This window comes from Danio rerio, chromosome 9 (genome assembly GCF_052040795.2).
Source record: "Danio rerio strain M-AB ecotype USA chromosome 9, GRCz13ab, whole genome shotgun sequence".
Lineage (NCBI taxonomy): Eukaryota > Metazoa > Chordata > Actinopteri > Cypriniformes > Danionidae > Danio > Danio rerio.
Window position 1 is genome coordinate 15,585,943 of NC_141029.1, and position 24,058 is coordinate 15,610,000.

General features: G+C 33.9%; 1 protein-coding gene across 5 annotated transcripts in view; it reads right to left on the reverse strand.

Annotated features, from left to right (window-relative positions):
* pard3bb (par-3 family cell polarity regulator beta b) overlaps positions 1-24,058 on the reverse strand; it is a 702,275-nt gene that overhangs the window by 411,888 nt on the left and 266,329 nt on the right. For all 5 annotated transcript variants that reach the window (XR_015499247.1, XR_015499248.1, XM_087267580.1 and 2 more), the window contains 3 exons: positions 17,487-17,570; positions 5,317-5,442; positions 772-1,169 (listed from right to left, as the gene is read on the reverse strand). Coding sequence is in view for 3 of the 5 variants with exons in the window: in XM_087267580.1 (XP_087123706.1) it covers positions 772-1,169; positions 5,317-5,442; positions 17,487-17,570 (608 nt within the window). In the remaining 2 variants the exon portion in view is untranslated. The remainder of the gene's footprint in view (positions 1-771; positions 1,170-5,316; positions 5,443-17,486; positions 17,571-24,058) is intronic.

Sequence of the window (24,058 nt, forward strand, 5' to 3'; positions counted from 1 at the left end):
AAATTTAGAATCATTAATATATCCATATAAAACAGTTTCTTAAAAGTGATGTTGCGTGCAGTTTCGTTGCTTAAGCATGCTTTGCACCAACTGAACCATGCTCTGGCACACTTCTAACCTGGCCAGGGCCAGCCAACTAAACTGCGCCTGGGCCCGATTCGGAGCACTCACACTTGTCAAACAAACCAGGAAATGCGCCTGGGCACGGTTCAGATATTCTAGTGTGAGTACACCCTAAAAGACCTGTGATGGGTGCAACAGACAATAGAGACATCAAAAACATGCAGTGTTGGCGGTCCTCCAGAAATGTGGTTGAGAAACACTGATCTAGACAAACCCTGACTTTTTGAGGATTCACAACAAAAAAGATGGGTCTCTGAAAACTGCCCTTTATGGAACGTAGTTCAGATTTGCAAAAATGTTTAGCACCCTCTTGTGCACAGGTGTCAAACTCAGTTCCAAAAGGGCCGCAGCTCTGTACAGTTTAGTTCCAACCCTAATTAAACACACCTGATCAAACTAATTGAGTCCTTCAGGCTTCTTTGAAACATACAGGTAAGTGTGTTGGAGCAGGGTTGGAACTAAACTGTGCAGGGCTTCGGCCCTCCAGGAATTGAGTTTGACACCCCTGCTCTAGTGGCTTTGTCATTTGAAACATGCAACGAAATGTCCCTTGAGCTACAAATTTTATGTTTCTCAAACATGTAGGCAGAGATTCCACATATTTCCATTTTCTCATTTTTTTTCAGTAAATGTTTCCCAACTGTTTACCTTTCTTAAGGTCGATTCTGAGTCTCTTTCCACCCTTCTTGTTGTGGTTCTGTTGAGGTGATGGTCCCAGGCTGTTTTTCAGGAGAGAGCTCTCAGCACTCTTGCCTCTGGGTGTGGGAGAGAGGTTGATGGGTAAAGGAGAGCCCAAAGAGCGACTCTCAAGACTACTGCTGGACTCCTGAAATTCGGCTTGCCATCCTGAGGAAGACTCTACAGGCCTCACCATGGGCTTCACTTTCAGCGGCGGAGGCTCTTTGGTCCGTGCTGATGCGTCAGGGGTTTCTGGGTTAAACAGGTGGCTGATCACACTCTTCTCAAAACGTTCTTTATTAAAGACCGGAACCACTTCTAAACGAACGATGGATGAACGCATGGCTTGCCGGAATATTTCCTGAGCTCTGGAAAAAGACAGAGCGAAGGAGAGATAAGGGACGCAAGAAATAGAAAAAGCAATTAGGAGACAATCAATTTTTTATAATTATTTGCAGGTTGTTTGATGAAACAAATGAACCTGGAAACTAAAAAAAAAAAAAGGTGGAAATTGTAATACTTTGAATAGTCTTGGCTTAGATAAAACTCGCTCTGACATTTATTCTGACAGCATAATTGGGGTTATGACTAATGAGTCCTACGCATTACAAATGACAAAGCAATCCACCTCCTTCATTTTTGCTTGACTGATTTAATTTAAAAGCCGTCCATCCATCTCGAGTCTAATAAGATTAATGTGACCTTCTACTGGATAGAAGTAATTCTACTTAGCACAAATGTGTATATGTAATATATGTGTAATGTACATGATGACCACAGAACAACTGGGTAATGTTTCAACAGGTATGGTAAAGACTTTAGACCAAACTAGTGCAAGACGAAAACTGATCAACTAAATTTACGAGGAGCCATTTTATGTTAAATTTAAGAGGTTTTCTTCCTTTAGTGAGACCTTTCCAAACAGATTCATTCATAAATCCAACATTAGTGTGTGTATAAAATCTGAAATTGCAGTAAATGCCTGATGGCAACTACCTAAAGAAGAATATTTAACAGTTATATATTTAAATCTACATATATCTACATTTTATCCAAATCGATTCATTGCAGTTTGACATGTGAACATAACATGGACCAAATGTATCTATGTATGCAATGTAATGTATGCAAATATAAAAAAGGCTAAATGCTCAACCAATTTGTTGTTGTAAATAACAGTTCAGGTTTAAGAATGCTGTCTATTTTAAGATTGTTGCGTGAAACAGAAATTTATTGTGCTATTTTGACTAGTTTTAACATTTTTTAAGTCCTTCTAAAGCTTTCAAATGTATTAATGATTCACTGATAATTGATGCCATAGCATTAAAACAAGTGCATATAGCCAAGCACAGAGCATTGTTTTGGATTTTCAGAAAGCTCGGTTACAACATATATGTTATGGACCCTTTTCACAAGCCTGTTGTAATGTGTTTAACAGTCATCAGCATCTTAAAACCTTGAAAGTTTTTAATATTTGTTTTTGTTTTATAATATTTGTTTTTAAAATGTATATACATTTATATGTATTTATGTATGTATAATTTCATCTTTGCTTTAAATTACAAAAAATAAATTACTGCTAATGCGAGGCGTTTCTAGTGCAGTATCTATGGGACAGGACAGTAAATTTGATATTATTCTTTCCTCTGTCTGCCATTTTTAGTCTCACTCATTTTTTTTTTTCATTTTTTTGAAAGTTTTTATAACATCATTGTGGAGTTTTCATTTTATTATTTGAGAGAATTAAAGTAGAGTGTAAGTTTTCCACAAAGTGCAAAGCGTAGGGTGCAAAAGCATTAAGGGCGTATCCGAATAGACTTTTGCTATTTAATGGATGGAAAAATCTGCTTGCGCTGTGGGGCATGGTCTAACAGGGTTGAGTTTATTCTCTTAATGAGTTATAGGCAGGGCCAGACGAAATCTGTTGACGTTTTTTGCTATTTCTGCAAAGAATTTTGGTAAAAATCTGCAGATTTCTGCGGAATTATTTTGAAAGTTACCAGCGGAGTATCATAACTAAAACCCTAATATATTAAATAAAAAGTAATAAATTACTGAATAAAAACTCGATAAATTCAGATTTACACATTTACTCAAGTAAATAAACAGAATTAATAATGGGCTAAAAATCTGCGGAAATCTGCGGAATTCTGCGCGCGCAGATTCCGTGTAGGCCTAGTTATAGGTGTGTTTTGAGAATAAACCAATGAGAGTATCATCTCTCATTCCCTTTAAGTTTCAGTTGCGTCATGGTGCATTTGCTATTTACATGACGAACTTTGTTAGTGGAAAAACTCTCGTGGATAGGAAAACATGTTGTATGCACAGATATTCATTAGCCTAAACATAATTTATTTTGTTTATTAAGCGCAAAAATTTGTTTTAAAACTATCTATAAACTCAGTTCTAATTACCAACTAACGAATAAATGAACAATAATAATGAAGTGTGGTCAAAAAACTGAGTAATCTCCAAATACACATGCTGTGCCCCATATGGTCTAAAACCTGAAAGGTGGGCAAATCTAAGCTTGTTTTTTTAATAAAACAAATATAAATATGCATATAATAAATAATACTACAAATAATGACATTATACAAAAGCAAACTGTCATGAAAAAATTTTTAAAAGCCCCATCGAGATGAAGTCATGAAAGTATGGTTTTTATATTTATGTAGGCTAGAAACTAATAATTTTTGTAATATTTAATCCTTTATTTCTTTTTCATTTGTAAAGATATTTGCCTATTGCTGTACATCCTGTGTGTACTAAGCAATGTTTAAGCGAGGCACACAACTAATGCGATCTGCGCTGGACTTTAGACCTGTTTTGATCTGGTCTATTTTGCAGTCTATTATAGATCCTTAAAAAAATCAACGCGCCAGCAGTGCACTTTAACATGCCTCCTTTTTTTATACCAGTACGCCTATGGGCACACATATAAGCGCAAATGCATTTGCTATTTAAACAGCGTGGTGCAAAACGTCAAAACAACTCTTGCGTCGAGCTAAAACTAGCAAACAACAATTGTGTCACGTCTTGCGCCACATTGCGCTGGGTGTATGATAGGGCCCTACAATAACTTCCTCTACAGAGAAACCCCGAAATGTGAAAAGGATCTATAAACTGTGTTTTTTTCTTGTTTTGTATCTTCAGGTTTGGTCTTTAAAAAGCTAAAACAACTTGAACACACAAACAAACGAACAATATGAACCAACAAACAATAAATAAATCACTAAATAAAAATAAGAGAACCAAATTACTTAAGTAAACACAGCTTAATTTCATTACTAGCCCTCCTTAAAAAATGTAGATTTATTTTTCACATAGTTCCAAATACTGGAGATATTTTTTCAACACATTTTTAAACCTACTAACTATTTTTTAATAACCAATTCCTTTTTTCTTCGTCATCATTTGCCATTTTACTAATTAGTTATTTAGCATTCAGCCTAAAGTGCAATTTAAGGCTTAACTGGGTTGAAAAAAATCCCTGAAAACATCCTTCAAAAAAGGTAAAATTGCTAGTTTTTGTTTTGTTGGTTTGGCAAAAATCTGTAAAAATGTCTGTACAACTACATTTAACACGTTTACTCAACCTAAATCGACATTTTCTTCATTAAGGTAAAAAGATTAATTTTGTAAGCAAAACTTTGCAAGTTTACCCAAAGAAGCTTCTGCCTATTTGTTACTTTAAGTTGAGTTAATCTCAGACCTCGAAAAAATAAACGTTGCAGTATTTCTAACCCTAACAACGACAAAAAAATTGTAACACCAATAATAACAATAATGTCATCATTATTAACAACAACAGCAATATACCAAACAATAATGTTTGTTAATTAATTTTTGTTTGTTTGTTTGTTTACTCATCTTCAGGCATTCCAGTTCTGCAGACAAAAAATTATTTAAATATTTATATATATTACAGGAAATACTGTAATGCTGTGAACATTTCCTTGCTCTGTTAAGCATCACTTGGGAAATATTTGAAAAATAATTAAAGTTTCACAGGAAGGCTTATTCGTTTCTGGTAATAAAGGAATGATACTAAAACTAATGATAGAACTGCCAGTCAATGCTGTCCTCACTGAAACAGGCCCAAATCTAAAATTATATGTTAAAAATAGCCCAAACCCCATATCACTTTTTTATATCCTGCCATCTGTAGGTCAGGTAGCACATCTCTAATCTGCATGACAGTGTGCAGTAATGCTCTGTAAGATGAGGAGGTCTGCTACACACAACAAACAGAGCTCAGCAAATGACCGTGACTGCTGAATGGGCTTTGACACCACGGGTCCAGCGTTTTTGTTTTTTTTTTTTCTTTGCTTTTCTGACACCCGTCCAGGGTTGATAGCCATAAACAGAGCACAACAATGGACACTTGCTTGTTTTTACAACCATGAAATGAAAGGATAGAGCTTAAAACTAAGTAACACGACAGGAAGGAAAGGATATCGGGAAGTGGTGACAGAGAAAGCAGAGCAGAAAGCCTTTAGCTCTAAGACTCACTGTGAAAAAGACTTGTCCATTAATTCAGTATCATTAATTTTAACGATACACTCATCGTCCTGAAAGATGCCTTCCCGTTTGGAGCGACTGTTCTCCTCCACCCCTCGAATGTGAAGACCCAGAGGCCTGAGAAAAATAGAGCAAATCATAAATTAGCAGCAAAAACAGAGCACAGCACTAGCCAGCAACTGACCATGACAGACTGCGCCACTGTAACATAATAAAACAACAGCACATGACAAATACCAATAATTACAAAGTAATTGCAAGGTAATTACATAATAATTAGAAAAAGTACTCATTAAACAGTGCATATCATTATAGCGTGGAGTCTTTAAACTGCTAAAATGAGGAAAAGAGTATGCATTTATATTCCAGAGTCACTTATGAATGTTTAGAAGATTTAAAGATACCTGCAAATCAAACTTAAACAAATACTAAGAGATTCACCTGATCTTGATTTTGGCATGCAGGATGGGACTAGGATGAATATTTAAAGTGCAAATACTGTATGGTGTTTTTGTGTTTCAAATGCATTGTGTTTTTATAGGCTGGCATTCAACAGTGTGTAAAAACAAACATATACACAACCAGCCAAAAGTTTGGGGTCAGTACGATTTTTAAAAGTTTTAAAATAAGCTTCTACTGCTCACCAATGTTGCATTTATTTAATCAAAAATGCATTCAAAAATCTGTAAAATGTTTTGCACTAAAAAATAACTGTTCAAAGTAGTTTATAATTTAATTTGATAATTTATTCCAGTGATTTTAAAGATTAATTTTAGCTTCATCACTCCAGTCTTCAGAGTCACATGATCCTTCAGAAATCCCTCTAATAATAATAATTATTATTATTGTTATGATTATTATCATGAATATTAATAGTAATAGCAATAAAAGCAATAATGACTGGATTAATAATTTAATGTGTAACTATATACAATAAGTTATAAATAATTATTTTTTAATTTATATAAGTAAGTATTTAACAATTAATTTTTTACATTTATTAAATGTCGCCTTGATGAACGGAATGATTTATTTAAATTGTTAAATAAAATTAATAATTAATTTAAAAAAAAAAACTGATCCCAAACTTTTGACCATTAGTGTATATCTCATATATGTCTAGCTATCGCATTTGTTGTTTTTTGTATAAGCAAAATAAAACTTTAAAAATAATCTTCTTAGTAAAAAACAATAAATTGACTTTACAAATTTGAATGTAGCTGTTGCTTTTAAAAGATTAGTTGACTGTACTTAAAAAAGTGAATAAACCCAATGCCTTAAAATTATGTTCATTTAAATTAATTTATTTCAACAGTTCTACAACAGTTTTACACACTATCCTAACCGTAAAACGTTTGATGTGCCCTAACATTTTGCTTTTTTTCAGATGCTTATAAACATACAACCTCTGGCAAAAGTATGGAACTGCCACTCTTGGAAGTGGTTCATTCAAATGTTTAATTGTGTTGAAAAAAACACATGCCACAAAACTATTTTCATTCAACAGTCCAACCTTCTGGCTGTACGAACCACTTAAAAAAAAATGGACTACAATAACAAGTTAACAACATTTATGTACAAGACTGCATACAACGTACAAGAAAAACTAAAAACTTAAACTCATTTGAGAACTGGATTCTCTAGCTTTGAGTTTTTTCTTCAAAATGATGTGAAAATCAACTTGTTTGCTCACTAAAACAATATATTGAATTAAATTTTCTAAGACACTACAAAGCTCTATGACTGTTTGTGAGGAGGCATGAATAGGCCTGCATAATGAGATGAATAATGAGCCATGTGACTGAGAGAGAAGGAGGCCAAAATAAGTTTTAAACTTCTGTTTTTAGTTTAATGAAATTATTTTTAGCTATCATACAAAATAACTTAATATTAACTTGCGAGTGCAAGTAAACAGTTTATTGTTAAAAAAAAAATAATAATAATAATATTATATTTATATATATATATATATATATATATATATATATATATATATATATATATATATATATATATATATATATATATATATATATATATATATATATATATATATATATATATATATATATATATATTCCATGCAAAGTCAACCTTGCAATGAAAAAAAAAAAGTTTTCACCAAAATAAGAAAAGTATTTTACAGTACTTTAGAAATTCGGATTGCCCATATGCTTCAGTTTGTATCTGTTTTACTGTTGCCTGCTTGACTATTCTGTTTAATTAACTGCATGCGGACCCTAATCTATGTTGCCTTCAACCCGAGTGTAACAACAACACAATTTTAAAGTTATACAAAATTAATTTTACTTGAGGTAACACATTTATTACAGTGCAAAGTAACTAATTGCTTTTTACATTGTACTATTAACGTGTACTATTATTATTAACAGTGTACTATTATTACTCAATAGCAGTATTTACTTAATATTTTGGTTAAAGGTCTTGGATGTCTTTATGAATGTTGCTTTTAGTAATGAGCAGACTTGACTTCAATGATACTGAAAAATGAATTGTCCTTAATGTTAGTGTGTTACATTAACTTTTGTTTACTTTTATTATACTAGTTCATTTAACTCTATCTATCTATCTGTCTATCTATCTATCTATCTATCTATCTATCTATCTATCTATCTATCTATCTATCTATCTATCTATCTATCTATCTATCTATCTATCTATCTATCTATCTATCTATCATTTCACTAATAGAAAACCCTTGGCTTAATATTTTGCTTTACTTTGCTTCTTTTGTTTCTTTTGCTCTCTTGAGCATTATACACAACTCACATTCATGGAGTACTTGAAGAAACACAAGCCAGCAGTGCTGTGGATGGCAGTGATAAAGACTATCAGGCGGGAGAAACTCATAAAGCAGAAGCAGAATCGGCAGAAAAGCATTAATCCGTCAGTCTCCACCCTCGGGCGCTGCGCGCAAGTTCATTCACACTGAACAACACATTCATATATTACAGTCGACTGCAGTGCAGTAGAGGCTTGGACCAACTCTGGAAGATAGCGTACAGAAATTCAGATGGACATTTGGGCAAACACACTGGACTGAAATGGTTTTTTTCAGAGAGGTGATAACTGACTGGAGGGATATAGGTTAGGTTCTTGGATATAAAAGAGTAAGTATTTTCGTCTAGTGCTGCTGACAGCCAGCGCGCAGCAGGGGCACAAAAAAAAAAAAAATATTAAATACAAATCAGCATATTTATCATTCTAGACATCACTAAAACTAGACATCACTCTGATCAACTGCAAATGCTATTTGTGGCCTTATGTTGAACTCATCTTTACATGCATTCCAGCAATTGGTCAAGCTTTCCTACTGGCAAATTCAAAAGAGGAGCTGCAACATGCTTTAATATATGAATGAATGAATGAATGAATGAATGAATGAATGAACGAACAAAAGAATGAATGAATGAATATATACTTTAAATGAAAAGCAATTACTTGAAAGAAAAATATTTACAATTGTATTACTGTAACAGTTTGGTGTCCTTGTGTTTATATCATGTGACTTTGTGCCGTGTTCCATGTGTGTTTGTTCGTCATGTGACCCCTTTGTTCTGTTTCCCGCTGTGCGCTAATGATCATGAGTTTTACCTGTTGTGTCACCCCTTTTTGTAATCTGTTTAATCGTGCCTTGTGTATTTATATCACTGTTTTCAGTTTGCTTATTGTCCGGTATTGTATTGTCAATCTCTTGTAAATCCTGTATGCCATGTTCCAGTTGTGAGTGTTTTTGTTAATAAACACGTGGTTTTTGATAACTCCTGCATCTGTGCGAGCCTGTGACAATTACTGTAAATTTATTTAAATTAAATATAACTGTATTTACTGTTGATTTCAAGAAATGAATCAATTGCAACCTTGCAATCTTCATAAAATGAAAAAAGTACATTGTGCACCAAACAAATAATAATAATAATAATAATAATAATAATAATAATAATAATAATGATGATGATGATGATGATGATGATGATAATGATGATAATAATAATAATAATAATATTAATAATAATAATAATGTTATTATTATTATTATTATTATTATTATTATTATTATTATTATTATTATTATTATTATTATTATAGTTTCCTAAAGCTGGAATTTAACTGAACAAAAAAGTCACATGGGCAATTATTATTTATTGACACAGCAAAAATCACCAAGGGTTGAAATAATTTTTCACGTGTTCCCTTTTTATAAAGAATTCATTATATACTGTGTGTGTTTAATGTAAATTATATATATATATATATATATATATATATATATATATATATATATATATATATATATATATATATATATATATATATATATATATGTGTGTGTGTGTGTGTGTGTGTGTATAAAACATACATACATTCATACATGCACATACATACATACATAGATGAAGTCAGAATTATTAGCCCCCTCTGATTTGTTTTTCTTTTTTAAATATTTCCCAAATGATGTTTAACAGAGCAAGGAAATTTTCATAGTATGTCTGATAATAGTTTTTTTTTCTTCTGGAGAAAGTCTTATTTGTTTTAATTCGGTTTTGTTTTATTAGTTTTTAATTTTTTATCAACAATTTTAAGGACAAAATTATTACTAATTATTATTATAATTAACACACAGTATATAATGTATTTTTGATAAAAAGGAAACACATAAAAAAACTTACATATGTATTTACAATGTGTTAATTGCTGAAACTCCCTTGAACTCCAAGATTTCACATTTAGCCAAAACTGCATTTTCATTATCTTACAAATCCACAATTATTCTCCTATCTTCGCAAAAACGAGTAGTCTCACAAGCTCTAATATAAACTAATAACACATGCTATTATCACCTTTAGACTAAACAAAACGATCCATAACAAAAAACAAGAACGTGGACAAACTCTCCACTAATGCCTGAGATCAGATTAGCGGCGTGGAATTTGAAGGAAAAAAATAAAAAAAGGTTCTGGAGTGAATTAATCTTGTGTTTTTGTAAGAAGTGACAGTGTGACCTGCTAATGCTCAGGAAGGATCTCTTCACCCCTCTGTTACATGTGCCACAGACCTTCACTCCGCATGAATCCACTCTGCATCAGCTATAACAGCCCTGTTTATGCTATTGCTCGCCTTGCATTTGGAGAATATTATGGCAGTCTTAAGATGGGGTGACCTTTGACATGCAGAGTGAGGGGGCACGGCATGTCTAAAGGAAACAGATGGAGGTGACGGCCTGTGGGAGATAACGGAAAAAGAAAAGCTCGATCCTACAGGGAGAAATCTGTCTTTATTAACACTAGAACCGCCACAGGCTCAAATTTACCTTTGGCTGTATTTCAAATGTACACGGTAAAAAATGCAGAGTTCCACACAATTCATTCATGTTGTCCCAACACAACTCGATTAAGTTAACTTAACACTTTTAACAAATTTATGTGGATTAAAAATGAAAAAAGAAAAAAGTTGTCCCATTGAGATCTCAAGAATTGTGTTGTTTCAGCTCATATGATAGAAGTAGCTTGAACAAGTGAAAAAAAAAATTATAAATTAATTACGTAACAGATTTCAATGAATTATCCTTGTCTCCCAGTCACTGAATTTTCCTTTTTCTGAGTCCCTCTTATTACAACTGTTTTGACAAAACCAAACATAAAAACAGGGCATGATTGCTGGTTAATTTCAAGCATTGTCAATTCAATAAACTGAAATTATATACAATAAATGTCTAAATTACTGTATAGTAATCTGATAGTAAACTAATTCTATTGTAAATGTTAAATGCAAAATGCTTAAATGTGACATTTAACAATAATTGTGTTTAACTTATTGTTGAACTTTTGAAACCACTAACAAAGTTGACAATAACACAGTTGACTTTTTTTTTTTTTTCACCACTTTGTAATTTAGCTCAAGATGCTCACTACAAACCACCACATGGCACTCCGAGGACAACACCTTCACTTAATACACTTCATTAAACATGTACACATTGACACACCTTTATGCTGTAAAATTGCAGGTTGATATATCTGTTTATAATGTATATAACTTTTATAGTAACTTTAACTTAATTTGATTGTAATGCAATAATGTGCACTTTTGTAAAGCTGCACTGAAACTATTGATGTTCCGATCAGATCACCTGAAGGGAAATCGGGCCTGATCACATAGTTATTGACTAGATCTAAATCGGAAGTAACTTCCTGATCAGGACTCGAATATGTATTGTGGCAAAGAGGCCATGGGGGCGTACAAGGTGGGTGGCATGAGTGAGATAATCAGAGACACCTGGATGCTTCACCTGCCTCAAGTCTCACGGAGGAGCCCTGGAAGCTAAAAGGAGGAAAGATGAGAGTGCTAGTCGAGAGAGGACCAGGTCTGGATGTTTTATGTTTTGCTTCTGGTTTCAGTCTGACAGCAGTCTCTGTGAGGAGTTGCTGTCTGTTTTTTTCTTGATTTTTTATAATTAAATTATTTAAAAGTTCGGCAGTTCTCCGTCTCCTCCTTTCTGATGGCTAGGAGGCCAACAAAAACTTAATTACATATATATTCTGATTATTTTTAACACATCTATAGTTATGCAGTGTCACTGAGTTTGACCACTTTTTTGACTTCACACAGAAACAGCAATGCGAGTGACATGACATCACCTTGTTGCAGAGACGCTACTGTTGTGCCTAGAAACGCACTCCTCCAGCAAAATGCACCCCCTCATAGACTTTCATTAACATTCTCAGTCTACATTTAAAAAAATAAATAAATCAAAAGGCCATAATTGATTAAAATGTAAAATGATTATTATTTTGATGGATAAAGCAAGGACAAGAAGTGAAACACATTTTAAAATGCACTATATTTACAAATAAATGTAAAATAATAATACTGACTATAGTATAGCCTAAAATTATGCTTTTTGGTAGGGTTTAAACAGACATTTAGGCTACATGGAAAAAAATAAATTTTGAGGGAAGGGTTCCATTCATAAAACTTACCTCAGTCACTCTCATTAGTGTCATAAATCTATTATTATTTTTATTACTTTATCATATTTTATCATAGCAAATGATCCAAATTATGTTTTATTTCCAATTTATGAAGTACTGCTATCAGAGCCACAAAACAGAGTCCCTTTGAGTAAAAGCAACCATAACAAGAAGTCATTTACACCAGTGCCCATCAGCATTTTAAAAGGCAAACTACCTTGAACGGCTGTTTAAATTGTTGATGGTACATGTTACATGCTGTCTGTTTTTGTATGTGTACGGAGTCTAAAACAACTGTGCTGTTATAAATCAAATCACGTAATTTTCTATCAGTTCTTTTTATAACCAACAGACAGAGTTGTAATAGATTTGACAAGAATGTAGGAACAGACATATAATATATATTGTTTTTCATTACTAAAATTTCAAATAATAAAGAAAATAAATGTTTTAGGCAAGTGTTAATATAACTTAGTAAACACAAAAGGGATGAAAATCAGCTGAATCTATGATTATGGGAGCATAGAAAAAACATGTATAGTGAAAGTCTTTAAAGTAATATTTTCAGGACAAAGTGTTCCTAAATATTTATGCAAACATTATATTTTTAGAAAGAACTTCACATAATGTGTGTTTCTACTTGTATAATACTACTACTAAAAATGTACCCGAATCAGTGTAATTTTATACACTGAATATGTTTTATTCACGATGCAAAACAGAATGCAATTTATGGAAGTCAAACTGGTATGATAGGCACTAAAAGTCATGAGTGACGGTGGTTTAATATTTTAAATGAGTGATACATCCTAGATTGGCTAAGCAACATACTCGATTACTAATCATTTCTTTGGATTTAGGCATTACTTTGTTTCGACATATACTAAAATAGTACTTTTTGCCATATATTAATGATAGTCATGTGCATGTAACTTTTCCCCACTGGCGGTTTTAGGCATACAATGATATCTAATGGTTCTAGGGTTAAGACTTGAGTGCAGTTTCAGTCCCTCGTGACACTCTGATGACTCAGATTCAGTCAGAAACAAAGAGTGACTTTCTGCATGTCAGACAGTGAGACGCTTAAGCCTGAAACATCTGCTCATCAACTGAGCCGCTCCACATACAGTAGGTTGATGAAGATACAGTACTCAGAAACTGCAAGACTTTGTGACCTTTGATAGACAGTCTACTGCTGGCCAAATTAGAAAAGTCAAACACATCATGCTTAATACTAATTTTAAGAACAATATTTAAATATTTTACAAATTTATTAACAAACTTTTTATAAAAAATGTATAAAGGGAAGGTTAATTCTGTAAAAAAAAATACATATATTAAATCCTGTTTTTATTACAAAACTTTATTTACATAAACTCCAAACAAACATAACTTTGCCACTATACTCCCAATGTATTTTTTTTTTCAAATAATATAGCCACTAAATATTGATCTGCCAATGAGCAATATGCTGGCCAAATCTATACTTCATCCTACAAATATATAATATTTTGAAAAGAAAAAAATTATAATAATAAAAATAAATAAATAAATATAATAATAATAATTAATGTATGTATTAATGAAAAAAAATAATAAATAAATAAGAATAAATAAATAAATAAATAAATAAATAAATAAAAATAAATAAACAAACAAATAAAACTAAATTTACTAAAAAATTAAAAAGTAAAATAAATAAATAAATAAAAGTAAATAAAAAATTTAAATATATAAATTAAAAAATGTAAAATAAAAATGAATAAATTAATAAAATAAATATATAAATGAATAAATGAATAAATAAAAAAAAGTAATAAATAAATAAATAAATAAATAAATAATTGGTGGATGGATTGATGGTATTTATATACAGTAGGGATGTAACGGTATCAGAATTTCACGGTACGATAATACCTCAATATGAATGGCACGGTGCAGTATTTATTGAATAATTTACAGGAAAAACAAAACTAATGAAAAGACTCGAAAAAAGTGCCAAAAGTGTTTATCTTAGCACTGAACATATCAATGACATACAAATTAGCCATCTATCTGTAAGTTTTGCAGGAACTTCAATTTTTCAATTTTAATAACAAAAAACTATTAAACCATATATAAAAAATAAAGTTTCAATTTAGTATTGTTAAAAACTCATCACATTCAACATTTTATCACTCACTCATAGAGATGGGTTTTTTTAAAGAGAATTATCATATAACTATAATCTGGTAAAAGCTGGGATCTCTGGGCATGTCCCCTGCAACAGGAAAAAAAAAACCTCTCATTTGGGACTGAGGTTTCTGGGACAGAGAGATATGATTTAGCCAAGGTAGACAGCAGTGGGTAACGTTGTGCCTTGTCTTTCCACCACTTGAGAGGACAAGCCATGAGTGAGATAGAGGTCTCTTTGCAGTACAAGTCAATGTCTGCATCAATCTAACAAGTGTGCTGTGTTCTGCAGTCCCCATGACTGTTTTAGTTGTATTCCCTGACTTATATTTTACCACAGTCTGGCAGTGCCTGCATACTGTTTTTTTCATTGTCTGTCACCTTTTCTCCTTTTTCGTATCTTTTTAGAAAGAAACCAAAATGCTTCCACACATCCGATTTAAAACTCGCTTTAGGTTCGATCATCTCCAGCTCTTTTTCTTCCCCGCTACTAACAGCACCCTCCATTTCAGCATTACTGGATCTGTAGTGACAACAGACAGCAAAGGATGATGGCCACGCCTAGGCTTATGGGAATTGTAGTTCCTGCTACCTTCCGTTCGCTTCATTTGCCTAAGCAAACTTTTCTCAGAAATATAGTTTTATTGAGTCATGCGCCTACGGTTATATTGAAAAAAATTACTATTGCGGTTTGACGGTATTTACAATATTGTTACATCCCTAATATACAGTACTATTTCATCGAATTAAATCAGAATTTAAAATAATACTAATATCTGGAAAGAAACCAAGAATGTTCTTAATAAATGTGTTATTTTGGAATATGTTCATCAAATAATCATAAAATAAATCCTATTTTATATCAAACATTAAAAAGCACAGTTTTTCAGTGCTGATAGTAATCAAAAAAAATGTTTTTTGAGGACCAAATCAGCATACTGATACAAATGATTATGTGTAACTAAAAGTCATGAAAATTACATAATGGAGTAGAAAGCATTTTGGTTGTATCTTTTGAGTCTAAAATCTATCTTCTATTTCATAACTGGCTTTCCTCAAGCCGCTGAAGTGCTTAACTTTTAACCCCACTCATTGACCTTTACAAAATGTGCTGCTGAGTTTGCCTGAGCCAGCAGTGGATGCTGATCCTCCAGCCCTGCTGCGGGTGTATTTACTGCTGACCGCTCCAAACAGTAGCTGAAGTGCTCAGATGACCACAGAAACACACATGGTCACTTTTTTTAATTAAATTTTTAAATTCAAAATGTGAGAAAGTTTAATGAATAAACGAATTGAAATGCAAGACTTTGAAAGACTTTTTACCTTAATACCACAACATAAATAAAAAAATAATAAAATAAAATATATATATAAAACCTTTCTATTTGTATGTATTTTGTTTACTTAGACTGTTCTGTAATAAAAAAAAAAATTGTAAACAAAACCACAATATAATATAAAATAATATAATATAATATAATATAATATAATATAATATAATATAATATAATATAATATAATATAATATAATATAATATAATACAATATAATATAATATAATATAATATAATACAATATAATACAATACAATATAATAAGTACACAAACACACACACACACACACACACACACACACACACACACACACACACACACACATTATATATACATTGATTCAACGTTTGCTTTTGCTTTCTAAAGCTAGTATGCATTTTTGCATTCCTCTTTTATTAAAGACTACTTTCCGCTTGCTTCACAGCTGACAGTGCGCACAGCCTCAAGACAGAGAGAAAAAAATAAACAGTAGATTATTTACTATCAACGATTAAAAAAAAAAAAACTTTACTTTATACTCAGAGATGACAAAATGATTGGTCTAAACTGGCTGCAAAATACATGTACACCATTAATAGTTAATCCACGCATTTGCCTTACTTAATTTACAAGTTTTAATCATGTTATTATGATATTTTTTAGAGATATTGTCTGTTTTTATTCCTTTTCCTGTCATTTATTTCTAATTTGCTGATTATTTCATCAATTTGATGATGTTAATATGTTACACAGGCTATTTTATATACATATCTAAAATTCTTTGGCATTCAAGTTTGCTTTGAACTTTAAAGAGAAAGAGAGAGAACCAGATTTAACGTGTCAGTGGGTGCACATGGCTCCTGAGTAGGAGTAGAATTTCTTTTTTTTTTTATTTAACTTTTTTATTTTTACCTCAACCTATTGAAAAGAAACAGTGTCACAATAAATACAAATATTGTTAAAAATTCAATTATATTTTATTTGTTGCATATAGTTATAACTATATCTGTGATTTGTGTAAATAGTGTGTTTCAATCCGGCTACCACCGCAAGTATATTTCAAACCTGTGTGAAGCAATGGAGATGTCTGACATACATCAGTTCAGGAACAATTTAACGACTCAATGAATATGTGATAAAATCCATAAAGTATAATCGGTGGGAAAAAAGCGATAAAAATGCCAACAAGCAACATAAGATGTCGGCTCGTAGCCACATGTATACTCACAGTACATACGAATCATACATTCTATCGAAATCATATTGGATTATATATATTTGCAGATGGGAGAGGGTCATTATCATTCAAGAGTAAATATAACTGGCATAAAATGAGTCATCAAAACTTTTAGCCAGTTTTTCCATTCAAAGCAACTTTGAATATTTAAACTAAACTTTATTTTGTCAACCTTACCTTCATACGCTAGTATAAAGATAGCCCAAAAACTTGAACTAAAAGCTACAACATTCTGATTCATCACTTCAAAACCAACAGAGCAGCACAGAACATTCCCATAATCCCCCGCAACAAAAACATGTAGACACAAACAAAGCTCTGGATGTTTGCAGTGGAGCTTTAGATTTCTCCAACGCACGTCAACATGCTTTAGCTAAGACATGTATCACCAAAGTGTGTTTTGTGTGTGTGTGAATATGGAAAAATGGGAAATGTGCTGTACTAACCTTCCGCTGAGAGAGGAGCAATACGGCACCACGTGTATTCCTAAAGGCCCTTGTTCCCCAGAAATCTCCACCGTCTTTGTGAGGCTGAAAACACAACAGCAAAAAAAAAAAAACACATCAGTCACGTTATTAAGAAGTAAGACAGCACAATACAAACCAGTGTAAACTCACTGTCTCATGGCCCTCAGATCTACTGCATGCAGGGCTGCCGGGCTGCCGTACATGTTTGAGTTAGTCAGCTTTCTACCACATGATCCTGTTTTCCTACATTCCCTGCTGAAATCGTTTCCATGATGTTTGCCTTTCTGACTAATTTTCAGATGTTCCTCTTTTTTTTCTCTATTTCTGCAAATGTTCTTGGCATGAGGTGTGATGATATTGCGGGAGAGTAAGTGGATAACTGTGGACAGAGCGGGCCAGTGATCATCCGCCTTTAATCCACAACTAATAGCTCATCATGCTGGAATATTTGCAGAGTCATACATGAGCGAGTACAGTTAGACACCACTGGAGCTGACAGAGAGAGAAAGAGAGACCTTCAAATGCCCTTTATTTTAGAACATTTAAACTACAATTATTCATTTTAAAATACAAGTTTTGTTGTTATTTTAAAAAAATCATATACATATTATTGTATTTTTGATGATGATTATTATTATTATTATTATTATTATTAGTGGCAGTATCATTGTAATTATAATTATCATTAATATTAGAAGCATAAATATTATAAGTAGTATTTCCAGAGAAAAAGACGGAAAAGTAGTAAAAAAGAAAAAAAGAAAAGTAGTATTTCCACACGAAAGAGATCGCATGGTGTTGTGTGTGTGCGGAGCGTAATAAACAAACGAATTAAGAATCAAAAGACATGTGAAAGAGAAACTATTAAAGCAGAGGTCGCGTTAACCGAATAATTTCCGTCATTGACAGATTTTTTTCAGCTGTGACGGAAAAATTTGAAGATCATCCGTCATTTTGACGGATTATGCTGAGGGTGATCTATAGTAATTTGTAGCTGTAATTCCCACTCCTGTCCAGCTGATGGCGATTGACCTTGTTTTGTCTCCTCTTGTCACCGCTGCGTACAGTTGCAAAAATCTCACCGCAGCTGAGTGCGAGAAGTTTCTTTTAAACGGCCAAATAGTTGCAATATTAATAATAAAGGTGAAAAAAAGATGAAGTGATGCAGTGGACAATGAAGAACAAACAGACAAAAATCTTTATTGCCGACAGCTGTTGTTACGGGCCAACCAAGCAGCAACAAGGAGGTCAGGTGCTTTGGAGTGCATTGTGAGCTGAGCACTACTGAACGCAGAGGGGTGAAGCCGCGCCCCTGGTGCTGAAGGAGCGCATGCTGCAGTATTTTTTCCCAGTGAAACGAGTGCTTGCAAGACCGGGAAATCCCACATTCAGAAAATCCAACAAACGTCTTATCACTTCCCTAGGAGAAATGTTTCCTAACTACAAAACGCGGTCTGAATCCCACATTCAGAAAATCCAACAAACTTCTTATCACTTCCCTAGGAGAAATGTTTCCTAACTACAAAACGCGGTCTGAAGTGGCGCTACCCAGATAGCAGGTATCAATCGGCCTGAGCTCGGCTGCCCTTTGGCGCCTCCGGCTCCGACTCAGCATCGGCGAGTGTTATCCGGGCTGAGTATGGCCCGCAGCTCGCTCCCGCACACACGTTTGTGACGTTTGCTGTAAAGCACTGGCCCAATTCCTGTTAACCATATCTGGCCCGAGTCTGTCTGTAGAGTCCGGGCCACTTCTGGCAAGGACTCTCCAGTTGGCAGCAGAACGCGGCTTCAGCCTCCAGAACCAATTTAAAACTGTCACGAGAAGACGACTTTCCAAGGCAAAGACACAGAATTTAATGACAACTGCCTCTGCATCAGTCTCCCTTGATGCGTTTGATTACGCACAGGCAAGCACCCAGTCCATGTCGACGCAGGAGGAAGATATTAGGAGGTAAGGCAGATATGAGTTATTATTCATTTGTCAAATAAATGAATTAATAATTTACCCTATATGCTCATTGTGCAAGTTCATTATTAAAATATGAATAAAAAAGCGATTAGAAAATATGCAAATTAATTGACGGTCAATAACAGGTTACGACAGATTTTTTACAACCCTCTCCTTCAAAATGACGGACAATGACAAAGTCTAACGCGATCTCTGCATTAAAGTGACAGCACGCAATATTCCTGCTGCCCCCTGTTTTTATCACTAATAATCAAACAACAAAAAGAGAAAATCACTCACTGCTCTTGACTGAAGGACTTTTGTAGCTAAAGATTTTTATTACAGTGAAAATTTATTAAAGCACAGTTTGTTCAATTTGTAATGAAGCAAATAACACTTTCTCCAAAAGAAAAAAATATTATAGCAAATACTGTGAAAAATTCCTAAATCTGGTAAACATCATTTGGGAAATATTTATAAAAAAAAAAAAACACACAGGATCGCTGAATTTTGACTTCAACTGATAATGGTTTTGAATATCGTGATAACAATTATGACCAAAATAACCGTGATTATGATTTATGAACCGTGGACCTCCTTCACGAGACTCAACACTTGTAAACATTCGCTCCAACTGGTTTGTACGGCTCTCGATCCCGCCTACACTCGTCAGCGCTACCAAGCCGACCAATTACAGAGCTTGCGCTTTGCATCGTTGCGACGTGTAGTTACTGTACATTTTTTGAGAGGTTGGCATCAATGTCGGCGACGGCCACAGCAAGGGCTATGCGCCCAAGCAAAGGCTACGCTGGAGCATACGTGTGTGCTTGACACATAAGTATAAATCAGCCTTTAGTGTGGACAGAAAAACACAAGATATACAATGGTTGCAACAAAAAGACCCAAACTAGCACCAATAAACTGCATAAACAGAGGTCGCAACACATCTGTATATATGTTTTAATTGCCGTGATGCGTGTGCAGCAATCGCTTATGCCCCCACACATCATTTACCTCCTCACATGTTAAAGTGCTGCTTTCTGCATAACCCAGGTGTGCACGTGCATCTTCCTCTGCTTGTAAACTCATAAACAAACACTTAATTGTTAATCGTTTGAAAAAAAAAACACATTTTCAGCAAATTCACAGGAAATAAACAGCAATACCTATACAGAACAACATCAAAACCTTTCTCAGCACACTGTAATAATCACATAATGATATGGCTATAATACAAGCGTGAACGATTATGTTATCTATAGGCTTTGAGGAAAGCTCTGACTCTTTGCTCGCTGTTGTGATTTCCAGTCAGGTGTGAGTGAGCACAAGGTGATAAAATAAACCACAGCAATTTAAAGAATGTTTGGAGAGTTTTCCCGAGGCCTTTTACTCGCAAACAGGCACCTAGTCTAATAATTTACCCATGTGTGAGGTCTTAATAACTTCAGCAGACTGACCACACACACACACAAACATAAATACTCCCTTCTCCAGGCTCCTGTTTGACTTTAATTCCTTCATTTTTTTTTTTCAGTATGTAGCACAGATTGTGTCTGACTGTGTGTGAGAGCCTATTTGGAGAAAGAGCTGAGAGTGTTGAGATGCTAATGCAAAAGAGAGCTGTCTGCCCAGAGCTCAGAGGACTCAACACTGATAAGCTTCTCTAGCACAGATAACTGAGAGAGAGAGAGAGAGAGAGAGAGAGAGAGAGAGAGAGAGAGAGAGAGAGAGAGAGAGATGGGGTTTAAACACAATCACCATGAGATAGAAAACCGCAAACAACAACAACAAAGATGGGAGGAAAAACTGTGGTAAGCACGAGTAAATCCTGTGAAGTGCAGTTTCATCAACTCGCCAGAAGTTTCGTTAATCAAGGCCGACTCAAATAAGAAATTTCAAAGAGACCCAACTCCTCAAGGAGGGGCCAAGGAGCCCAAAATAATTAGGCAGGCTTAAATGAGGGGGAAAAAACTCAGCACCCCTCCATTTTGCTCTCCCTTTTCCTCTCTCGTTCCAAAAAAGATGTTTTCCACATTACGTACTATACAGTAGACAGTTATTAAACGCACTGTGTGCTGTTTGTATTGTCTGAAAAGTATTTTGTCATGAAGTGACCAACATTCCAAGCTCACATTGCTGCTGTTCTTGTTAATAAAGTGACTTTTCTGTGTATAAGTAGGCGAGTCTAACAAAATGACAGAAACAGTGCACATGAATATGAATTGTGTTGCACTACTAGTAACCTGCTAAAAGGATGTTTTTCTGCTAAAAGAACAAGTTTGAAACAACTACAGGGTGAGTGAATAATAATAATAATAAAAGATAAAATTTTGAAGGATGTTAGTAAGCTGCTTTATTAGGTTCATTCGTTCAACTGATGCTTAATCCAAAGATCTAATTGGCCAATAACATGCTTTAAAAATGCATACATAGTCTAGAAGATCTGCTGGAGTTTAAAACAGAGTATCACACCCAGGTGGTTTCCAATGAGTTTCCTTTTACTGTTAAACACAAAAGTTTTTTTTTTTTTTTCAAATTAGAAAAAGGTTAGAAACCTGTAACCGCTAACTTCCATAGTATGGAAAAAAAAATAATATCGTGGAGGTCAATGGTTACAGGTTTCCACCTTCTTTTGAAATATCTTTTTTTGTGTTCAACAGTAAAATAAATTTAAATAGGTTTTTAGCAAGAGAAGGGTAAGAAAATGTTTTCAGTCAAGCCTGGTTTATACTCGACGCGTTCGCTAGTTCACTTGAGTGCGCACGGCGAATGTGACGTCATCCCTGTGTTTGTAGAGGTTTGCTTTGGGTGTGGAAATGATTTTTGGCTGGCAGAGTGCACTTTTTAAAAAAAAAAAATTTAGGGTGGCGCCGCGTTTGATTTGAGTTTAAGACAAATGACTTTGAAGAGATTTTGGCTGAAACAGGTATGACAGTACAGACATCTTTATGATCCATCCATGCCTGATCATAGGGATAATCCAACGACCAATAATTGGCTAGGAATTGCAACAGTAGTGGATAAGGAAGAAAGTTTTTGTTTAAAAGTTTAGAAAAACTTAAGAGGTAAGTTTGTTAAAACCAAAAAGAGAGGCCGTGGCTAAAGTGGAGACCAAAGTGGTTTTAATAAACAATTACAGAATATGTTTTTCCACAATTTGTATGTTTTACACTGATGTGTATATTAAAATTTTGAATGTAAAACAATTTAATAGTTACACAACTAAAATGAAGTCACAAATTATTTCTTTGATAATGAAAAAGCGCAACGAAGGTCCGCAACAAAGCGCCAGGCGAAAGTATAAATCAGGCTTCATTCCTTTAAGTGACTTTGAACATTGTATGGTTGATGGTGCCAGAGAGGCTGATCTTAGTATTTCATAAACAAAAAAGAAGAAAAAAAAACTATTGTAATACCCAGAAAGCAGCAATGCTATCTCTGGGTTGGAAACGCCTTGTTGATGCCAGGACAGAGGACAGAGGAAAACAGCCAGATTAAAAAGTCAATCAAATAACCACTTCTTACAACTGAGGTTTACAGAAAAGCATCTCTGTTGCTTGAAGGGTTAGTTCACCCAAAAATGAAAAAAAAATATTAATTACTCATCCTCATGTGATTCCTGTCCCCATGTGATCCCCTTTCAGAACTAAAATAAAGATATTTCAAGATGTAATTCAAGAGCTTCCTCATCCTTCAAATATAACAGTCAGAAGGAATTCAATGTCCAGAAAAGGAACCAATAACGTCAAAATAATCCATCCACTTCAGTGGTCATATCATATCATATGAAACAACTTTGTTCATCTCTTTTGTATCAGGTCATATTTCATCAATCATATTTACAGTGCATATTCCACACAATAGTGTTTTTGGAGCTTTGTATGTTGAACTTCAAAAGTCACACAGTTTCTTTTCTGGACTTTGAACGTCTTGTAACCATTGCTGCGTAGGGTCAGAGAGCTCTGAGATTTCATCTAAAATATCTTAATCTATGTTAGGAAGATGAATGAAGGTCACGGGGGATTGTAACAGCATGAGTAATCATTTAAAAAAATTTTTTTGGAGTGAATCAATCCTATAAAGCAGATGAGCAACAGAAGAGACACCATTGACACTAGAGAAAAGCAAACTGAGGCTAGATTTGGCACAGGCTCACCAAAATTTGCCAACAGAAGATTGGAGAAAAAAAAGATTGCCTGGTCTAATAAGTCTCCATTTTTTGCTGTGAAATGATGATAGGATCAGAAAGCAACGTAGGCAACATGAAAGCGTGGATCCATCCAGCCTTGAATTTGTGGTTCAGGTTTGTTTGATGATGTGGAGGAGTGTACTTTCCTGTTATACTTTGGAGCCTTGGTACCAACTGAGCACTGATTAAATGCCACAGCCTACCGAACTGTTCAATCTTTAATGACAACAGCGCACTCATTTTGTGACGTATATATCCAACAGGAAGTCCCAAAACTTTCACAAAGCTCAAACCATCTCAAACTAATTTCTGGAAAATGATAACGAGTTCATGAAACTAAAAGGGAGGCCAGTCACCAGACACCACTATATCCAATAGAGCAATGTGACAATACATATCATATGGACAAAATAA